Below are 21492 nucleotides of genomic sequence, written 5' to 3'. Positions count from 1 at the left end.
ATTATGAATATCAAAGGTTAAAGCTATATAATTTATATAACGTGTGGTAATCCACACATTTTTTTTATTTTGTTTCTTTCTTTTCTTTTTTTTTTTTTCTCCTCCCCTTGCACCATGACAGATGTGGGTGAAGATTCCAGTGTGATCACAGAGGAAGCTGGAAGAAGACACCCACCTTTAATGAGTTCAACTTTGGTAAAGGAAAAGCAGACCCCTTCAAGCCCGGCCATGGGAATAGAGGATGAGAGTGCGGATTCCGAGGCAGATTTTGAGCCCAGGTTGGTCAGCGGCTGCTGAGTCTTTATATGGAGACTTCTTTCATTTTTTAAATTTTGTATTTTTGTAGTGCATATGAGTATAACAAACACGCTTGAGGTACCCCAACGAAAATTCTCAGGCTTTTTGTTTTCCCACTTGTAACATTGAGGTATTCGGGTATGCATGCACAGTTTTATATTTTATGTTGAGATTAAGCAAGATTAGCATAGAGTAGTTACGGTTCGAAGCAGGACATAGAATTATACAATTACTCAAGAATTAGAGTAAAACAAGAAGGGAATAAGCGGTGTAAGTGTTACGTCTGCTGAGCATATTAGAAAAGAAAAGAAAGAGAGAAAACAACATAACATGCCATCAGGATATGACAGGCTAGTAGTAGAGACCACTGGAGTCGATCTGTCCGCCTTGGGATGTTGAATATCTGTGTTGGACTCAGCAGGGGGGAGCTGGTGGAGGGAGTTCATGGCAACATTTCAGCTCTCATGCGGCATTTATTAAACTGGATGCTGTTGTCTCTTATTGAGGCTGTGCTATGTTGGGCTGTGACTGTCTCTGAGCCTGCATGGGGTGAAGAGCCTGCACAGTTAAGCTTAAAGACCTATAGCCTGAGGCAGTTCATTACCGTGGAGTAGCATCACGTAAAATGATGGAAAAACCACAGGTTCTTTCAAGAGGTACCGGTGCTCATCTGGGTGGGAGACTTCTTTCATTTTTAACTCCTTAAGGACCAAGGCTATTTTGAGATGTGACACTTTTTGGTGACCAAATTGGCACTTTCTATTTCAGTATACCCATACATTTTTTACAGGAGAGATTATTTTAAAACCCTGTATACATAACACAACATTAAATATGAATAAAATATTTAAAAAAAAATGGAAAGTGCAACTTAAGAAATTTAACTCCTTCATGAATTAGTCTTGATTTGTTAAAATGTCCAATATGTCTTGTATTTCAATACATTTTAGAAGTTATAAAACAAATATTGCAAGGAGTGAATTATGGTTTTAAAGCTTTACCTTTGCAAAATTTGTCATGCTGAGATTACAACTGTTCTAATAGTCACAAATTCCAAAACTGCTACACAAAAGTACATATTTGTAGAAAAGTATATTTTATCACCAACTTCACTCAAATATGCTACTTATAATTACATTTTTTTATTTTTCAAACATATGTTTTTTCATGGGAAAATTCACAGACCATATGTGTCCATCTATATTAAAGACCCCATTTTTGTATTCTACTACTGTTTTGGATTACAATGACACGGTTTCCCCTAATTCAAACCATAATCCAACCACCAGTAAAACCTGTCCATTCCATCTTTAAAACATCGCCCGCATCCGCCCCTTTCTCACACAAGATGCTGCCAATGAGCTTTCTCATACTCTGGTAATCTCTTGCATGGATTACTGTAATTCTCTCCTAGTTGGTCTCCCCAGATACCGAACAACCCCACTACAAGTGGCAACGAATGCTGCCGCCAGGCTGATCTTTCTCACCCGTCTCTCCTCCCATAACTCTCCCCTCTGTCGATCCTTACACTGGCTTCCTGTATCCTCTAGGTGTCAATTCAAAATACTTACCCTTACCTATAAAGCTTTAAATAACTATAGCCCCTGTTACATTTCTTCACTGATTCATAGATATGCCCCCACTCTGTCTCCGCTCTGCCGGTGACCTTCTCCTGTCCACTGCTCACACCCTTACTGCTAACTCCCGCTTGCAAGGCTTCTCGTGGGCGTCTCCCTTCCTTTGGAACAGCCTGCCTAACCCCAGTCTTCAATTGTTAAAGAAGTCCCTCAAAATACATCTGTTCAGAAATGCTTATGGACTCCCAGAGTAACTTATACTTATCCATATCTGTCTCTTGCTCTCCTAAAAGAGCCACACTCCACTCTCACCTCTAGTTCTGATACTTTTCCACCTTGTTTGGTGGCTGTCACCTTGCTGCCGTGTTGTGTATTTGTACCCCACCTCCTCTAGACTGTAAGCTTGTTTGAGCAAGGCAGAGAATCTCTGCTGTGAACGTTCAGCCTACATGATTTAAAAGGCTTTGTGCAGGACTCACTTTGAACACTGTATACAGCTCATCTGTCAGTCTGGGGTCACCAATTGTGACCACAACTCACAGTAGCGGCTCTCAGGTGAAATGATACCCGAGGCTCCCTGATAACAAGCAGGGATTCAGCCATGATGGTACTTTTACTTTACCTTTTTTTTTTTTTTTTTTTAGAGCAGTCCTTAAGTGGTTATGGGCACGGTAGAGTTACTTTCCCTTATGAAATGTCTAGTTTTATCCTGCTAGTATGTAGATTATATATTAAGTGCAACATATTGTGCCTTTGATCACTTAATGGAATAATAGAGGCATCAAATCAACTTTAGCTTAACTAAGCAGTTTTGGTGGATAGATCATGATTGTGCAGTCTCTATCGGCTATCTAGGAGTTAAATCACTCTTGTTACTGTCCATGCAGCCCTAGCCACACATCCCCTGGCTGTGACCCACTTAGCCTACATGAAAAAAATAGTTTCATTCTCAATCTGATGTTAATTTACCTTACTCTTAACTCTGTATATTCAACTTTAATCACAAACAGAAGGCTCCTGCAGCGTGTCTATAGTATCCCTTTAAATGTTTTGTTGTCCTGTTTAGTTAGTTTATTGTATTATGTAGCAAAATGTATGCATACTTTATGAAAGCATATGTTTCTTGTAAATAAGTGCAAGTCTGAATGCATGTTTTCTTTTTCTTTCCATGCTCCTACTTCTGTGATTTTTCATTATTCCTCGGTTTTGTGCAGCTCTCTATTTCTTCACCAGTTTTCTCTTCATATAAACCCTCAATGTTGTTTGTTTATGCTTATCCCCTCTACATTCCCATCAGTGTTTTGGTATTTCCATGTCCTCCAGGTTTGTGTCTGTGCTCCTCTGTTTTGTCTGTTTGTGACCTCCACAGTGTTATCTGTGCTCTACACATTTTTGTGTGTCTTTGTAGGTGGTTCTATGGCTCTTCCTCAGTGTAGGTAATCAATCCATTTGTCAATGGTTTGACTTTTTACCATGGTTGTGCCAGACACTGTCCCTTGCCTCTCTGCAGCCTGAATCTCTCTGCCTGATCTAAGCCCAGCTGTGCAGGCTTAGCTTATTGGCTAGCCCTGACTTAAAGGGACACTCCACAGCCCACATACATGCATTAATAAATAAATACACTATGTAGTAGATATAGCCCAATGAAAACTAGCATGAATTTATGTCACGGAGGATGTTCCCAACTTTTGTGCTCCATCATTTGCCTAATAGGCACAGTCTAGCTTAATGCCCCAGATACTGGCCACCTAGTTGCAGAAATTTCCAAGGATCAACCGGTAAAGACTGGGAAGTATAAGCCTACTGTATGTGCCTATACAGCGGACCGGACATGTGTGGCAAAGGGGATGAGCTAGCCGAGAATACTCATGATTATGAGGTGCTACCATACACAGCGTTTGAGGGCCCCATTTTTACTTAATTACATCACGGAAGGCAGTTAATAGGGGATAGAAAGATATTCATCCCAAACTTGCATGTGTCTTTAATTACAAGAATAGGCTGCTAGTGCTGGGGTAATCCTGCTGCTATGAAGCAAAAGTATTAAATCCTCCAAAACCATAATTAATTTTTATGTTATTCCTGTTTCAGCCAGTCTACAGTTGGCAGACATCTTAGAACTCCCAGCTCTTCCCAGAGGATGTTGAGAAGGACTGCAACCCCGTCAACACTGAGTGGTGGCCTGCACCGGTAAAACGTTTCTTGCATCACTCTAGTCATGTATTTTTTTTTTTGTTTTTTAATTGATGTCCTTGCATAAATTATTGGTGAAATTGTTTAAAGAATTTAAAAATCTGTTGATTTTGCTGCCTCAAAAAATGAAAGATTGTGTTATATAAGTAAATGTACTCCAGTGGATAGGCCCCAAGTCTCTCTCCTCTTCTTCCAAAGTTTAAGTATTGTTGAAAAAAAAAGGTTGGGAAAATGAAAACATAGGGTCTGCTAGGTATAGGTATGCAATGGATATAAAGATTACCTCCTTAATACAGTGCCATGCTTTTTTTAGAGTTCAGTATCGCTCATTCATATAATCACCTCAATAATGTAGCTTCGTAATACCAATATATGCAAGGATTCCCTATACCATCTTTATCTGTGCAATTAATGTCTTATTGCTCAGTCCTAGACGGTTTAGAAACACAAATAGACGTCATAAAATAGCGCTTTGATTCTAACAAACAAATATTTTGGAATATGAATTGGAAAAGCCTAAAAATAACACAGTAAGCGAGGAAGGATGTTAGTTATATTATTTCTCCCACCTAAAGTAAATTGTGATCAGTTCCATCACTTTAGGTCCTCTGATATCTGATCTTAAGGCTTTGAGAAAATAGCCAAATATAACCTTGTAAAATCCCTTTATTTTCCTCAGACAGTGTAGTAATATACGATGCTAGTTATTGATTAGAGTACATTACATCCATTCCTTTTCACAATTTTGTTTTTTTATTCTTTATTTTGTGTCAGAAACCAGCAGAATACATATACTGCATCGTATTAGTCATTACGTGCTGTACCAGGTTTTTATTTAACAGTAAAGAACATGTACAGGTGTACGTGCTGTCCTCTTACAATACATGAGAATACAGAAACCGCATGCCCATAAAGATATATGTTCAGATACCAGGAAGTGCTTCCCAGAGGTATGTGGTAGGATATCCCTGAGAGAGCTGGTGTACTACGCATACCCCCATGTCCTTTAAAACAAGGAAGAGCAAAAAAAAACAAATAAGATCATGCATATCAAGTGGAAATAACAGGGATTAGAAACTGGATAAAGAACTGCAAGACCATGGACAAGCCTCTCACGCTTCCATTTCCCCTCTAGACTTCCAGCTTTGTCAAGTGGGCCTAGACCTTTTCAAATGCCTGCATAGAGTTATGTACCTTTTTTGTGAGCTAATACATGAGATAATTTTCATTTATTGCATGTGTGACTTCTGCCAAACTGGGGACTGTATCACCCAGTCACACCAGGGCGCTCCATGCCGCCAGGACTTCCGGGTTCCCATGGTGGAATATGTTTGTGTCACAGTAGAGAGAAGCTTCGATATATTTACTATGGTTACCACGGACAGAGTGCTCAAAGTGGAGCTCAAGCTGCCATACAACTCGATATCCAAACCATGCCTCCTTCACAATTTTTTTTTTTAAAACAGTTTCTGCCATTTTTGAGTTGGTAATGTGTCCAGTTTCGCATGTCCACATTAAATGCATCTTCTTCCTACACATTATTCCGGAATGGCAGTTTCTAAAGGGACACTCTCAGCAGCATAACCACTGCAGTAGTTATTAAGATGCGATAAATCCCCCTCCCATTTTTATTAAACTTTCTTATAAGTCTCTAATCGCTCACTGTTAATGCAAAACATTTACTTTAACATTTTACAGCAAGCCAGCCTTGTAACAAAATGATGGGCTGCAAAGGAACAACAACATCCTCAAAATCTTCAAAAATACCATAAATTTTCACATGATCTCTGGCTCCCTCCCTCCCCCCCCATTTTCATTCAATCCCTGAAAAAAAATCTCTTTAACCCCTTAAGGACCAAACTTCTGGAATAAAAGGGAATCATGACATGTCACACATGTCATGTGTCCTTAAGGGGTTAAAGAACCTTACAAATCTCTCTTTATCCCTATTCTACAACACTATGTTCACAATCTGTTAGTCTTGGTACACACTTAGACTGACAACAACATTTTTGAAAACCTGTCTGCAAGCTTACAATCTGAAAGGAAAGTTTGTTTGCCTACCAAAATATGATATACTCATTCCATCAAGAGCTGGCTATTTATGTTGCAGTAAATAGCAATAAAACCATGATTGCGTTTTCTTTTAATCCTGTTTCAGCCAGTCTACGGTTGCCAGACACTATCTTAGCACTCCTAGCTCTTCCCGTAGGATGCTGACAAGGACTGGAACTCCATCAACACTTAGCGGCAGCCTGCGCCGGTAAGAAGTTCCTCACAACAATCTAGTCACTTTGTTTACATATAAGTACAGGATGTCAGACTATTAATGCCAGAACAACATGCAGAATGCTATCCTCCGTCACATCCTAGATAATGGCCTCCCCCAGTGATATTACACACTGCACGTTGTCCACACTGAATGCAATTTCAATACAATGCTTAATGATTATCCAATTAACTGCTCCCCTTGCAGGATGAATTTATTGGAAGAGGAGGTCATTGAGATAGATGATGCAGGAAGTAGCTCGGGGTCACAAGGAGGGGAGGCGGTGAGTTTGATGCATGGAAATAGTGTTGGTACCACAACAAATTCACACTATCACCACAACTTTTCTTGCCACATCTTCACACTAAAACCACATCTTCTGTACACACAACAGGTCATTCAACTTCACACTACAAATCAACACATTATAACAGAACTTCACTCCATATCCACACCTCATCTTCATTAGTTTCTAAACAGGGCAGATATAATATAATGGCATTTATACTATATGTGACGTTACAACCTCTGTCTCACACAATGGCTGCTTTCTTTTGCTTTCAGGTACTGCTGGACTTGCTGGATTCTGCTATACTGGATAGTGAGGTGAGGGTTTGTACTAATAGTTGTGCAGAATGTGGATGGCAAGAATAATAGTAATAATGCACATGTACCAAGATAAGGAGGAGTAAGATGCAAAGTGAGAGAAGACAAACTACCACAACAAGAGGACATAGACTTAAATTAGAGGAGCAAAGGTTTAAAAATAATATCAGGAAGTATTACTTTACTGAGAGGGTAGTGGATGCATGGAATAGCCTTCCAGCTGAAGTGGTAGAGGTTAACACAGTAAAGAAGTTTAAGCATGCGTGGGATAGGCATAAGGCTATCCTAACTATAAGATAAGGCCAGGGATGAATGAAAGTATTTAGAAAATTGGGCAGACTAGATGGGCCGAATGGTTCTTATCTGCCGTCACATTCTATGTTTCTATGTGATAAATAACTGTAACTAAAAATATTTTAGTGTCATAAGTAAAAAGAAAAGGATGTTTTATTAAGAAAAAAAAGCTATGGTTTCCTTCAAGAGACCGGCACGTTAAAGGAAACTAGTAAGGCAAAAACGATCTATTTTATGAATTTAGGTGCATTAAAATTTAAAGTTCCTTGCTCCGGGTGAATTTTGAGCCCTAAGATAAGTAAACTCACCTTTATGCATAGTTAATGGGACACTGCTCTAATGTAAAAGAAATATTCAATACAAAATGTGTTTAGCAGTGTGACGGACCGCCTGGCACCCCAACCGTGTACCTCCGTCAATTGCTGCTTCCTAGTACTTGTGAGCACCATAAGCACTGTACTGGAACACCATAACCACCGCAAACCTCATGAACCGCCGCAGCTTGGTTGGGGTCTCACTGTCCTCCACCCACCCTGGACCTCAGACCAGGATCCAGATTCCGGTGGATAGACCTCTCCTAGTCCAGAGAGCGTAGCAGGAACAGCTCTTATAAGAGCTAGTGATTATACTCAGGGGAGTATTGTGATATAGCAATCCCCAGAGTGACTATAGTTCTCCAATCCCCCAAACATGAACCAAGACTTCATGAAGGGGTAAACAAATCTGTCTAATGGGAGACACACTTGGCCTTATATGACAATCCCCATGCAAGGGGTATGCCCACATGGACCTGATGGTAGACTGATTTACAACATCACAGACCAATAAGGTTACAAGGCACGACACTCCCACACACAGCATGCAATCCCTCCTCTCTGCCTGGGAGATAATTGCGTCAGATACTGTATTAACCCAATTATCTCCAGGCAGAAAAAACACATTTCTATAAGACCCCAAAAGTACCCCAAAACAAATAATATCCCCACAAATGTTACATCCCCTAATAGCCCTGATCTAGGTGACAAACATATCCAAAAATCACCCAGATCAGTTCAGGAATTCTATGGAAGCCATTTATTTGACCGACTGCAGGCATAGTCCAATGCCCAAAACAGTTCCAGAGAATCAGGGATTGCGGTCGGTCTAGTTCAGTAGTTTGAAAACGAACAAACTACCGAACAAAGTCAATAGTCTTACCCTGGAGCTTGTTCCCCTCATCCAGATGAATGATCTCACCGAACAGTGCCATTCTAAGTTTAATAGAATCGAACGCAGGCGATGATGGAAGTCCAGCGGTGTTCGGGAGTTTCTGTATCCGATTTTTGTTCCATGAGATTCATGCTCAAACACAGCTGCCTGCGTTTGTGCGAACAAGATGGCTGCCACGTGGTTGTCCATAGGCATTGCGGCCACCCGAACACTGTGGTGAGAACCGTTCCAAGTTGTCAATAGGTTTTAACAAGCTCCAGGGTGGTCTCTGCGTGCGGTTGTTCGGTAATTCGAAGTGTGGCCATACAAGTCCAAAAAGGCACACACAGTGGTTTTAATCAGGGTTTAACACAGGGGCCATAGTCACAGGATACGAGGCTGGCAAACAGGCCCCTCCAAAAACCAGTGGTGAGGTTACTTTCACCACAAGTAGAAATACCCCAAATTAAAACTTGCATGCATTTAATTACCGGATATACTAGAGTATAAGCAGAGTTTCTCAGCACATTTTTTATGCTGAAACAGCCCCCCTCTGCTTATACTCGAGTCAAGGTCTGTATTATGGCAACTTACATTGCCATAATACAGATCAGGACCGCCGGGCTCATTACAAGCCCGGCGGTCCTTTTGGGGTCCGGGAGCAAGCTGTTACTTACCTTTTGTAGCAGCTCCGGTCACCTCCGTTCAGCTCACAGTGTAAGTCTCGCGAGACCCGCGGCCGTCAGAGCGTTGCCACGGGTTAATGTGGCAACGCTCCGTGCGGCACGCAGACCGCAAGACTTACACTGTGAGCTGAACGGAGGTGACCGGAGCTGCTGTAAAGGTAAGTAACAGCTTATGTGTTATATATTGTGTAGAATGCAGAGGTAACTGGGTCTGGGGAAAATGACTTAGCAATGAAATGTTGAGGAGATTTTATGAGTTGACAGCGTCATGCTTTTTGTTTACTCTTAAGCCAGCGTACATGATTGGTAAAGCAATCAAGATTTATGGGGCTCATGAAATGCATGCAATTATTGTGCATTTAAATGCACATTGCTTCTCAAACTATCTAACAATTGTATTCTAAATATTATCCGCCTGCTATATATGCAGGATTCTTTTCTTTTTATACTATAGAAATACAGCTTCTTTAAATAAAAAAAGCTTACAAAAGCTGCAGTTCTCTTGTCCCTGCCCAGACTTTCTGTGGCTGTCCAATCACAGTCTTCTCAATGCAGCTCAATGAGAAGTCTTTGCAAGGCAGGTGCTCTGGGCAATTGCCTGCCTTTTGAATTAAGCTTCACTGAGTCAAACAAACCAGAAAGTAACAGAACCTATTATCTGCTTAAAAGCCAGGGGGTGTAACCAGGTGAATTTATAAAAGTGTCAATTTCCACGTGTGCTTTAGGAATTTGGAGTGTCCCTTTAAAGTACAAAAAGAATCTATACTCTGTGCTAGCAAATTTTCTAACAAATGTACAATTTTTCAGTGAAAAAATAAAATTGGTCCCTTTCCATACCTGCCAATCAATTGTCAGCATATAGACCTCTGGGTCGACAACAGAAAGTGTATGCCAAGAACTATAAGCGAGAGACAGTTCTCCTGTTTTCAGTCATAGCTTTATTCCACAAGTAAATGTAGAGGGAGTATACGAATGAAGTGCCAGAGTGTTTCAATATCCTCTGAGCAAGGAGCGTAAATAAGGAAGGAGAGCCCCAGAGTGAGTGATTACATTAGTATAAAGCCTCAGTGATGACTGCACTGTTGTCACTGGATAATAGGTTAGTGTTGTATTAAAATCTTAAACAATTAAATATGCAATGCATTACTAATATAAATAATTGTATTGCATAAAATTATTTGGAACTTAGTTAACCTCATTAATAATCCTATTAATTTAAAATGGTCTCTCTTGGCGCCATAACCACTATAGCTCAGTGTAGTAGTTATATTGCTGTTAGTTTTTGGAATTGATCCCACAAATATTTGTGTAACAGAGCTCCCTGTACCCCAGCTGGGTACCTCCACCAAGGACCACTTCCTAGCTGGAGCAGGGGAATACCGCAGCGCTTCTGCCCATAGTCATGTAGCTTGACTGGGGCCGAATAGGGAACTCGCTCTATTCACCCCCAGGCACTGGATGACACTCAGTCCTGGGAGCTCTAGTAATTACAAGGACTTTCCCCGTTGAATTCTCAACACTGGAACAGTGATTACCCCTTTCCCCTCCCAGTAACCAGACGACACATAGTTCTGGGAGGACAAGCTGGAATGCTTTAATCTGGCCAGATGGCCTGCTTTTATACAGTTTAGACACAGTGAAACACACCCAGAACACTCCCACACAAACAGAATAATCCCTCCCCCTGGACCTGAGAGGAGAATAGTTACAAGCAAACATCTAAACATACTTCTTCCCTGTGCCTGAGAGATAATTACCTGAGCACAAAAAGATAGAATTGAATTATCCCTCAGTACAGAATCAGGCAATATAACAAAACCCCCAAAACACATGAAAACCCCACACACGTCACATCCCCCGATCTGGGTGACCAACATATCCAAAAATCACCCAGATCAGTTCAGGGGTTCCGGATTTCCATGGAAGTCATAATTTTGACCAACCGTGCACATGGTCCCATCTCCAAACCAGTTCCATGAAATCACTGCTAATGGTCGGTCAAGTTCGGTAGTTTAAAATGAACAAACTACCGAAAGGAATCCATAGTTCTACCCTGGAGCTTGTTCAGCTTGTTTGTGGGAACGTTTCCACCGAACAGTGCCCTTCTAAGTCTTATGGAACCGACCGCAGGCGATGATGGAAGTGTGTTCGTGAGTTTCCATGTCCGATTTTAGTTCCAGGAGATGGATGTCCAAACACTGCTGCCTGCGTTCACAGGAACAAGATGGCCACCACCTCGTGGTCGTTCATACGAAATGCGGACACCCAGACGAACAATTAGAACACTGCGGTGGAACTAGTAACAAGGTGTTTATTGGGCTTAACAAGTTACCGGGTGGTCTCTGGGACAGAGCCTTTTTCAGTGTATTTTGCATGGCTCGTGGCAAACTACCAGACCCAAGGGCGTTTGTCACAATTTTAGAAGTGGTTGGACCAAAAAAAAAAAGAAATATATCCGTGACAAGAGACTCTTATTAATACTGGTGTACTTTTCTAAAGAACAACTGACACTTCAGTGTGTCTTCTTCCCAAAAAAACACACCTCAATTATAGAAAAAAAATTGACCTAAATCACCACAACAAGATAATGGGGTACTTCTATTTCAACAGGTAAACAAACACTCATACATATAAAGATATGTATGTGTAAATTTTGCATTATGAATTCAGATAAGGAGGAAGCTCTCAATAATATTTTGACAAAGAAGGATTGGCAACATAACCACCACATTAAGCTGTACTGGTTATGTTGCTTATAGTATCCATTTCAGTATTTTTTTATTTGTTATTTAGTTAATAAACATTTGTGAAAAAAAATTGATTCATGTATTAGTTTTTGGATTCTATTTTTCTATATTTGATGGGATTTAACATACTGCCAATGTGAACATAATTGTAGAGTAGCTATTTTCCATTAATTAAAAGTGGAAAAATTGCTTCAATAAACTTATTATATACAAATGTGCTTATACTTGTATAAATTGGTACTTTATTTGCATAGCAACGGAAAAAAAAGTATAATTTGCCAAAATAAAAGCCTTTATTGAGGGTCATTGAGGCAGTGTTTTGCATAGAAAAGATGCATTTAGTCACAGGTTTATATTATTATTCTTCGTTGAGGAAACAAAAGTAGTTTGCCTATAGCTGTTGGAAAGAACAGGGCTGTCAAATGAAAAAGCGTTATTCTGTTTATTGTAACAATATGCATTATGTTACATTTACTTCATTGGCCCTCAAACGTTTGTCTTTTCTATTTTGTTAAGTTGAGGTTGCTCGAACAAGAAGGAGCCATATTGACGATTATGACTTGATATTGAATATATTTTTGACTGGAGAACAGATTCTATAATTACACACTGTCAGAGTGCCTACCACACATTGCATGTGCATTTAGTGTATTTAATTTATGTAACCCAGTCTCAGAGACTCAATCCTCTCTTACAGGATGATCTACCAGTTTGATGGAGCTGCTCCGTACATTTTCCTTGAAACATGGATGCCTTCCTATTTTCCAAGCTTTTGGAAAGATTTTGTTTGGTTTGCAGTTAATAAAATGTTCCCAATTGATTGTTCTTGTCTGTATTTCTATCACTAGTATCATCTCTGTATCTGTTAGTGCTGAGTCACTATTCGTGTATTCACATGGGCAGATCATGTATGGCTTTTTTTGTGTCTGGATCCAAGGAGTTGGTCAAATTTGTACAGCGTCCATCTAGGTTATATAGTAAAATGTACTATCCAAGCCGGACACTATATGAGTCACTCTGTGTCAGATATCGGACCCACGTGTGGGTTGGGATTGGACGTTCATTGCGAAGCCTGAGGAAACGGATTTGGAGCCCGGAGCTGGTGATGGAGGGGACTTCGAAGGAAAGGTTCAGTGGTGGTAAGTCCATAAGAGATGGAATGGAGACACACCCAGAGACATCCACCTGAAGGGGGGGGAGAAACATAATTAATGAAGCACATCAGCAAGGATGGAGAATGTTCAGAGTTTACGGTTTTGCAGGGGCTGAAGTTTACCCACATACCCAACATTGGAAGTGTCCCCATCGTAGAATGTTTGTGATGGTTATACTAGCCTCAAAGATTAAAGCTAATGGTGGCAAAGTAAAATTCTATGGAAGCTATCCACTGGAGCAAAGTATTGGAGCTTTGGGGGAGCTGGGACTTGGGGCGATGGAATGGAGGGAGCAGATGTAAAATCAGCTATCATCTACAGCTTAGTAGTACTTATTAATTGCTACTCTATAAAAGTGCTTTAAATAAGGGGTTCATGGATGGACCTTAGTATTACACCTGGGGGTCTATACTCTGAAGGCGAGTATTACATTGATGGCTGTATTTTCTTTTTGGAGGGGATGGTTCTTGCTTTCAGAGGTGGTAATTCTATACTAAGTGGAAAAATAATTTCAGCAATGGTGTTAAATGCTCTAGTTAAAAGGGAAACTGTAAATGTGAAACGGGGAACAAGTGAAATAAAGTTCACCATGGAGAATAACGGAGAAGAAGATCCGTATTTCAGTTATAGAAATTGTGTGTGGAGGGGATTGATAAGTAATATATGACGAGTTCTAAATAGAAAATACATATTGACGTGTTGCCACCTTCCATTACCTTGAAAAGAGCAGAGAGCTGGGTTCCTCCACAAATCCTTGGGATGTTCCAAATAACAGACTGAGAGCTAGGTACAAATTCTGCACTTTGGTCTGGACTGCTGAGCTCCTGAGCGAGGCTGCAAAAAAATTTGATTATCTAGACTGCAGAGACCCATAATGGACAGGAGTCCTTTAAACAACACTTAACACAAATGTTCAATGATGGAAAACCAGCGCTCCGGATTAGCAAATCAGTGACTATTCATTCCCTCTTCTTTAGACAGTAACCTTCTCCAAAGATAAACCTGTTCCCCCGACACAAACATTACTAGTCTAGGACAGCGCCAAGAAATAGTGAATCCAATTTGAGACTCGGCGTTCTACCCCTTTACACAGATGTCAAATGAGTCCAATATTCTACCAAGTATTGTTAAGGGAAACTGTCATTTATCTGGAAATTACACCATTGACAAAAGAACATTGAATATTGTTTATAACTTGTTTCAACCTATTTGTGTGATGCATTTTGTAACGTTTATTTACATTAAAGATTTAGCCAATTAAATTGCAATCCAGTTCAGTCCAGACACAGACAAGACGCACACCACAAATGAGCAGAAATAGTTACCTTCGTTAATTTATCTTCTCTGTACCAGTCAGTCTGCATAGAACATGCATACAGCTTATAATATTGACTGACAGGGAGCTAAGATTAAGGCACATATTTTGCAGGGTTTGAATTTCTACGTATTAATTTTGTACACATTACATATACATAAAGTGACACCCAGGGTGCCAATACAATAATAATGCATTTAATAAGATTTTAACATCTAATGACACACATCAATGAGGTTTTTGCACACAAAAAATATATAAATGTTGTACAAGAAATCTTTCTTCCTTAGCAATGCTCCCTCTTGCCAGTAAGACTATCTGTCTCTGTGTATGTATGCAGCTTTTTTGTTTTGCAAAAACTACATAGATTTGAGCATGCAAAAGAATAAAGCACTTGAGACCAAAGGCTATCAAATAGATAAAGCTATTTGTGCACAGAGTGTCTCTAAGTATAGGGGAGGTGTAGACTGTAATAGCATTAAAAATCCAAGTAGTTTTGATAATTGTAGTAATTGGCTGAGCATTAAAGGATCATAATGTTCAGGAATCCAAATGTTCTAATCTACATCTATGATTCTTAAAATTGAGTTTCTATAAGATAGCTGTGCAGATTATTCAATTTAATACTGACTACCTTAATTGGTATTATTGGCTTTCAAGTTTTAAGTATGGAGCTAAATAGCTTATGTTTTCTTTATCCAGCACAACCTGAAGTGCTGGGACTACTCTAACCAAGGACAATCTTGGACTCTAGATCTTGTGGGCTATGTCTCCCTGAAACTTCGCCAGCATTATAGAAAGAACATTATGGGAGATGTCAAAGCTTGTTTAACCCTGCTCTAACCCAATGATTGACTTATGAAGAATGTTTTATAATTCGAGAAGTGTTTGACTCTTCACAGTGTCTGAATGTAATTCTTGCACACGTTACTGTTTGAGATACATACCCACTGCTGCCTTTTGGCACAGGTAGCTGTACACGGATGTTAATGGCTTGGCTGTATGACAAAAATGACAGTGGAAACAGTTATAGGATAACGAACTCTCTGTTTTATCATCTCATTTCAATAACCCCTTAGAATTCCACCTTTTGCCGTCATTCCCTATCTTACCTTTTGGGGCTCAGATCACATCTCAGCTTCAGATAGATTCGTAGACGACTGGAAAAAAGCAAATTCCCCAGAAAAAAATGGTTAAAGTGTTCTGCAGAGTATTTTCCTTCCTTTATATTTTATTTCTGAATACACAGAGACCATGCCAGGATCCATTTTCACTTAAATGTTTGCAAACTAATGCTTCTCATACAGGTCCCCAAAGACTTATGGCCTGGGTATTCTCAATATCCCCATTTGAATTTGTAATTCCTGATCTCTGACACTTGATTTAAAAACCACAGCTCTACTGCAACGTTTCTCAAAGGTATGGCTTAGTGCTAGTGGAAGGAGATCCCATAAACCACCAACTGTTCCTAACCACTGGGACTCAACTGTGTGTGTGTGTGTGTGTGTGTTTATGTTCATGAATGAACAGTTATTCAATTATTTGACAATTGTGGAGAATAGAAGAAAGGTCTATTTTGTTTTTCTTCTAAAAGAGTTGAACTGGAACAGTTGTCCAACACAGAGATATTTTTCAGACTTGTCTATCAGGGTCTCAGGTATGAAATTCCCTTCTCAGTGAATAACCCTGACAGAATATCACCACTAAAGAATGAGTCACTGTCCCAATTTTACAGTTGACTAATGGGTTGCCAATCTGATGTGAAGTAAGTTACATCTGCCACAGTAGTAAAACTAGAAGCACTGCAGAATTAATTTTAATAAATAATAAATAATCCTGATTGTGATGTGGAGTTTGTGGCTAAATACCTGAGTGGTCAGATTACTGACAAGGCATCCAAATGGTCCAGTATTTCCATAGGAACATAATCTGGTTTGTACTCCTTGAGTACTCTGCTAAGAACCACTGACCTAGGTAGCAATATCTCTACAAGTCTTGAGTACAGGAAATTCTTAGGACCAGTCCAGGTATCATATAGGACATTTTCCCTGTATGGTAACCATACAATTCCAAGCTTCTGTTTGATCAATAGCTTCCCCACTCATACCATTACGTCTGTGTAAAAACAGAAGTATTCTGTGGGATACCATGTTTGCATTCCCATCTCTGTGTTTACCTGCTTGAAGTATCTCTCTCCAGGGTGGGGAAAAGATGGAATGGGAGGGCAGTGGTCAGACTGTCCGAAACCTGGTATTGCATTAGCGTCAGCTGAAGAGAAATAAGAATGATAAGAGAGTTGGTGGAAGATGGTGATCAAAATATGTAGATGTCCTATAAAAAGTTGGAGCTTTAAGGCTGATTTTGACAGTCTTACCTCGCCCTGTGGTGGTAGAACTTTCAGGATACGACAATTTTCAAATTCATCTAATTTCACAGATTCGTGAAACTGACAGCCATCCACATGCACTGCAGTGCCATATCCTATAAGGGAGGTAGTTGTGAAATGCATATGAAAGGGTAGAAAAGACAATAGATGAGTGGCAGAGTGGGACAAAGAAACTACTGGGAAAATTAGAACGCATACGGAGGATGGTGGATAGAGGGAGATCTCGCATTACATACCATGACAACAATTGGCAAGAGATTACAGGCATGCAGAAGAAAATTAAAAACTGATCATTGCAAGGGACACCTCTCTTACCTCTCACTTCTGAGCTCCCAATGCAGAACTCTTCACTCAATCCAATCCGCAGCTCTGGGAAGAAGAAAAACGATTGAAATCTCGTACAATCCTTCAGTAACAATGACAAATCTGGGTATATTACTTACCAGGGCAATTGGGGAAGTAACTTTTCAATCGTAGTTCCCCCTGAACATCAGCCTTCAATAAAGAACCCTAACAAACAAAATATGTGACAATCTTTTCACAGAGGGTTCAGGAATTACCTATATTTTTTGGCATGGTAAAAAAAAAAAAAAAGACTATCCATTTGACGGTTATATCACGTAACAAAGTGCACTCACATTTGATCCAATGGCCACTGTCATACGCTCAATGACATCCAAGAAGATTTCATTTTGCTCGCCCTAATAGAAAATCGTATAATTCAGTCTTATTGTAGAATGAAACATGAGAAAAGATGTGGTCCAAATAATACTGACCTGCTGGTGACGTGAGGACAAGACAGGGCGGCTGGAAGCTGAACTCGGAGCTACCTTGCTTTGCTGAGTCTCTGCTCCAAACTGAATGAGGTAAGACAAGGCGAAGCCATGAGAGAGAGAGTCAGGGGCACTAGACTAAAATAGTACTTGTAAGAAATGATCTTACCAAACCCACTGTGCTCAGGTCCAGGAGGTTGAATGGTTTACTGATCACTGGGTCTGACTGGATGAAATTTTTGAGCATTTCTGTGGATGTTGTCTGGACATATCCATAGTCCTGTGCAGGAGTAAAGGTGTCAGTCATTGCCATGAAAGAAGCAAGTCATTGCTACAATGATTTACATAAAGCACTTTTATAAATCAACCTAGTTACACCCCCATTTGCTATCAATCAGACAACCAGTCCAGTTATTTCCTGGTTTGGTTAGCTCAGTGAAGTTAAACTCAAGAGGCAGCAATTGCTCCGAGCACCAGCCTTGCAAGCACTTCTCATTGAGCTGCATTGGGAAGTCTGTGATTGGACGGTCACAGGTAGATCTGCAGCTTTTGCATGCTGCTTTTAAAGATACACTCAATGATAAAAATGCAAAATTAAATGCATACAACATATTGGGTAGTGGAATACCCTTCAAGGATACAAGCAATTTTCCCCCACAATTCTGCCTATATTAACATGTACATAAACAGTGCAACTAAACAAAAGTGCTTTGAAATAAATATATTTGTTATATGCAGAATTTCAATGTATTGTTAGTGCTTACAGGTCACAACTTACCATTTGTAAGCCTAAGCCTAAAACATTCACAATTCGTATGTTTGAGCTATATTGTTTAATAGCGGTCACTGAAACCAAAACTGGCACATATTTTCATTAGGTAGACACCCTAGGTTATTTATTATGGGGTACTATGACACTCCTCTATGACACTTTTTGTTTGACCATATCACCACCAGTCACTGCTAAATATTTTAGTATTACATGTTTTTTTGTTTGTTTTTAAACACGCGTACACACATGTGCATACACACATGTAATTCTGTGCTATTGCAATAAAACACACAAATTGTGTTTAGCAACATCTACTGAATGCAAAAACATTCTACAGGTATTTGAGATGACACGGGGGATTTTAGATACTGTAACTTGTTCTTTTTGGGTTTTAAACCTTTTTTTTTTGACTGTCTCATTTTAGAGCATTTTAACATCATATTAATTCAAATTGACCAATAAGTGCAAACCATTTCCAAACTAGACGGTCACACAGAGCATTATAAGACTTATTATGGGGAACGGGTCTCCCTCCATCTGTGGAATCCTTGGTGGTGTCATTAATGACATCACGAGTTTGTCAGTGAACACTGTAAAGCCACAATACTTTAAATGATGCGTTCAGCACTCACTTTGAATACTGCACACAGCTTTATTGGCCATATGGGATCACTAAATCTAGTCCCAGTTTACACATCAAGGGATCTACTCTATCTAACAAAAGGAATTTGGATTTCCCGTCCTCTTATCCATGTTGAAAAAAATCATCGACAAAAAGGTCATCGCACCTAGATAGCAACATGATTGGTCAGCATCCAGTCAAACACATCTGGGTTACAACTATGAAGTAGTGGTATTATTTATACAGTTGATTCTATTTCACAGCTCTTTCGGGGGAATTTGAGGCCATTTTGGTTGATTGCGTTTATGTATTCCAATTTAGATTAATTCTAAATGAAATATTGAAACTAAACCAAAAGCTATGAAAATAATAATGTATAGCTTAGTGAATGACTCCTATAGTGATAAGAAAATGTCAGGTATAAGGCACTATCTAGTGGACTGGACTACCACCCTTCGTAGGGAGATGTCCGGTCACCTGGGCATCTGACTGTGTGACCCTAAATAGAACTCACCAGAACTTCATCAAGGAGCTCATAAATCAAAGCAAAGTTCAGACTGACAACAGCCTCGCTAAGATCCCCACAGTAATCACGGATGAGGGACGCCAGCCTAGGATTAAATGTAGGTAGACATAAGTACTGATCCACATGGCAACTCTACGAAATGAAACGTTTCTGCAAAATGTAATGTAACAGCCTGACCCTAACCAGGGCATTGCTGCTACAGCCCAGTGAGGGCCAGGCATACTGTCAGTAATTCAACAGTTCTTAACTTTTGTGTTTGATCCGTACCAACGCTATTGCAGTTTATTGCAATAGGACTGGAACAAGTACATCACTTTTATCAGCAGCACTACAACTGCCAACAATAAACTGTTTGCTGTATTGCCACCGGTTTCCCCAATGCACAATGCGAAGACTATTTTCATATAATTTAAAATACAATAGACGGTCTCTCCAAGCCAACAGCATGTCCGTAATTTTAAACTATGTAATAAAGATATAAAAACAATGTTAGAACTACAGGCACAACTTGCTGTTCATCATGGACAATTACTGAATTGAAACTCTATGGGACACGCGCACACAATCTCACTCACTCACTCTAGCTCTATTATTGACTCTTTAAGTATATTAACATGTAGGCCATTACACAGAAGAAACTGACTATCAGACTATCTGTAATTTAATGCATGCCCCCTTAATTTTAGTTTGTACTGAATAGCAATTTGAAACATTTCTGAATGGGTTTTAAACATGTAGGTGGGGATAACATTATTTCAACTTCTTATCTTCAATGCAGACCAATTTCTTGTAGAGATGGGTGAAGCTTCCCCAGGGTCCTAGGTAGGTAAGTGGTTTGTGGCCCACTTAATTCTTCATGTAAGGATGATGGCCAAGCAATTTCATGGTTCTGGGGCCACTGTCTAGCCCCTGGGCCCTAGACAGACGTCTAAGGTCACGTTATGGTTAGTCCTCCTGCGGTTTCTTGTGCACATGGCAGATATTCACTGAAACTGTGCTTTAACCCCTTAAGGACACATGACATGTGTGACATGTCATGATTCCCTTTTATTACAGAAGCTTGGTCCTTAAGGGGTTAAGCAATAATGTACTTCAATTACACCCAGACCTAAATTCACCACTACATTATAGCAGTAGAAATGTTACTCACCGGTTCAGGAGATCTATGTACATGAAGGGCGAGTCATTGGCCGAGATGCTCATGACAAAATACAGTCCCCTGTGACGTGTGTGAATGAAGTAGAACCCACCATATTCCTGTGTGAAACACAAATATATATCTATATCTTACTGAATATACACCACCAATAACTAATACAGCAGAGAGTACACACCGTCAGCTCTTTACCGGGCAGGCAAGTCATGTATTTGTAACACAAATCAAATGGTTCAGTAACATGATTGGGTAGACATATAGCCTATACCAAAATTATAATGACGTTATTTGCTGGAGGGTGACAGCAAAGTGTCCCCCCCCCCCTTTCCCCCCCCCCCTCAAATCAACAAAACTAAAGCCAATTATTCTGTGGTTTTCTACAGCTATCTTCAAACTCATCATCCCCTCCCATTACAGACACATAAAGAAAGATTGCCAAGAAAGTATAAGAGGGACAATCAGCACTCACTATGACCACGGGGGCCTGGTCTGAGGGCAGAGACGACAGCTTCACATAGAGACCATCAGCCACGTTAGACTGTGCGCTGTTAGACTGTGTGGAGGAACCACGATCTGAGAAAGTCTGTAAGGAAATAACGAGACATTCCCTACGCTCACATAGTAATAATATGTTCTCTCAGACTGGCCACCAATGGATAAAGGGTGGAGTCATTGTTTTATACACAAGAATATTGTGAAATTGTACATAAATGTTGCGAATGTGAAAGAGAATGCATAACTTTTTATACATAACCCCCATAATTCCACAAAGAAGTCACATTGTTTCCTGAGAGCAGCGTTTTAAAGGGTATCTGACTCACGTTTCATACAGACAGGAGCCTCGATACTTACAGCTTCCATGCTTTGGTCATCAACCTCTGTATGCTCTTACCATAATATCAGCCTAGTTTTATGAATATTGTGTCATTGG

General features: G+C 39.9%; 2 protein-coding genes across 5 annotated transcripts in view; one reads left to right on the top strand and one right to left on the bottom strand.

Annotated features, from left to right (window-relative positions):
* STAG3 (STAG3 cohesin complex component) overlaps positions 1–6990 on the top strand; it is a 130980-nt gene extending 123990 nt beyond the window's left edge. The window contains exons 30-34 of the mRNA XM_063446384.1: positions 122–278; positions 3966–4064; positions 6229–6330; positions 6544–6619; positions 6901–6990. Coding sequence (XP_063302454.1) covers positions 122–278; positions 3966–4064; positions 6229–6330; positions 6544–6619; positions 6901–6990 — 524 coding nt within the window. The remainder of the gene's footprint in view (positions 1–121; positions 279–3965; positions 4065–6228; positions 6331–6543; positions 6620–6900) is intronic.
* A 5141-nt stretch (positions 6991–12131) lies between these two features.
* The window catches only part of AP4M1 (adaptor related protein complex 4 subunit mu 1), a 34298-nt gene continuing 24937 nt past the window's right edge, over positions 12132–21492 (bottom strand). For all 4 annotated transcript variants that reach the window (XM_063449662.1, XM_063449659.1, XM_063449661.1 and 1 more), the window contains exons 3-16: positions 21031–21134; positions 20556–20662; positions 19394–19490; positions 17655–17765; positions 17489–17569; positions 17351–17413; positions 17156–17222; positions 17028–17081; positions 16701–16807; positions 16503–16594; positions 15439–15486; positions 15274–15324; positions 13728–13845; positions 12132–13042 (exon numbers count right to left, since the gene is read on the bottom strand). In XM_063449662.1, the coding sequence (XP_063305732.1) occupies positions 12845–13042; positions 13728–13845; positions 15274–15324; positions 15439–15486; positions 16503–16594; positions 16701–16807; positions 17028–17081; positions 17156–17222; positions 17351–17413; positions 17489–17569; positions 17655–17765; positions 19394–19490; positions 20556–20662; positions 21031–21134 (1298 nt within the window). In that variant the 3' untranslated portion in view covers positions 12132–12844. The remainder of the gene's footprint in view (positions 13043–13727; positions 13846–15273; positions 15325–15438; positions 15487–16502; positions 16595–16700; positions 16808–17027; positions 17082–17155; positions 17223–17350; positions 17414–17488; positions 17570–17654; positions 17766–19393; positions 19491–20555; positions 20663–21030; positions 21135–21492) is intronic.

Source organism: Pelobates fuscus, chromosome 3, assembly GCF_036172605.1.
Source record: "Pelobates fuscus isolate aPelFus1 chromosome 3, aPelFus1.pri, whole genome shotgun sequence".
In the NCBI taxonomy this organism is placed as follows: Eukaryota; Metazoa; Chordata; class Amphibia; order Anura; family Pelobatidae; genus Pelobates; species Pelobates fuscus.
Note: the sequence above shows the minus strand (reverse complement) of the source record. Positions and strands in the feature narration are given on the sequence as shown.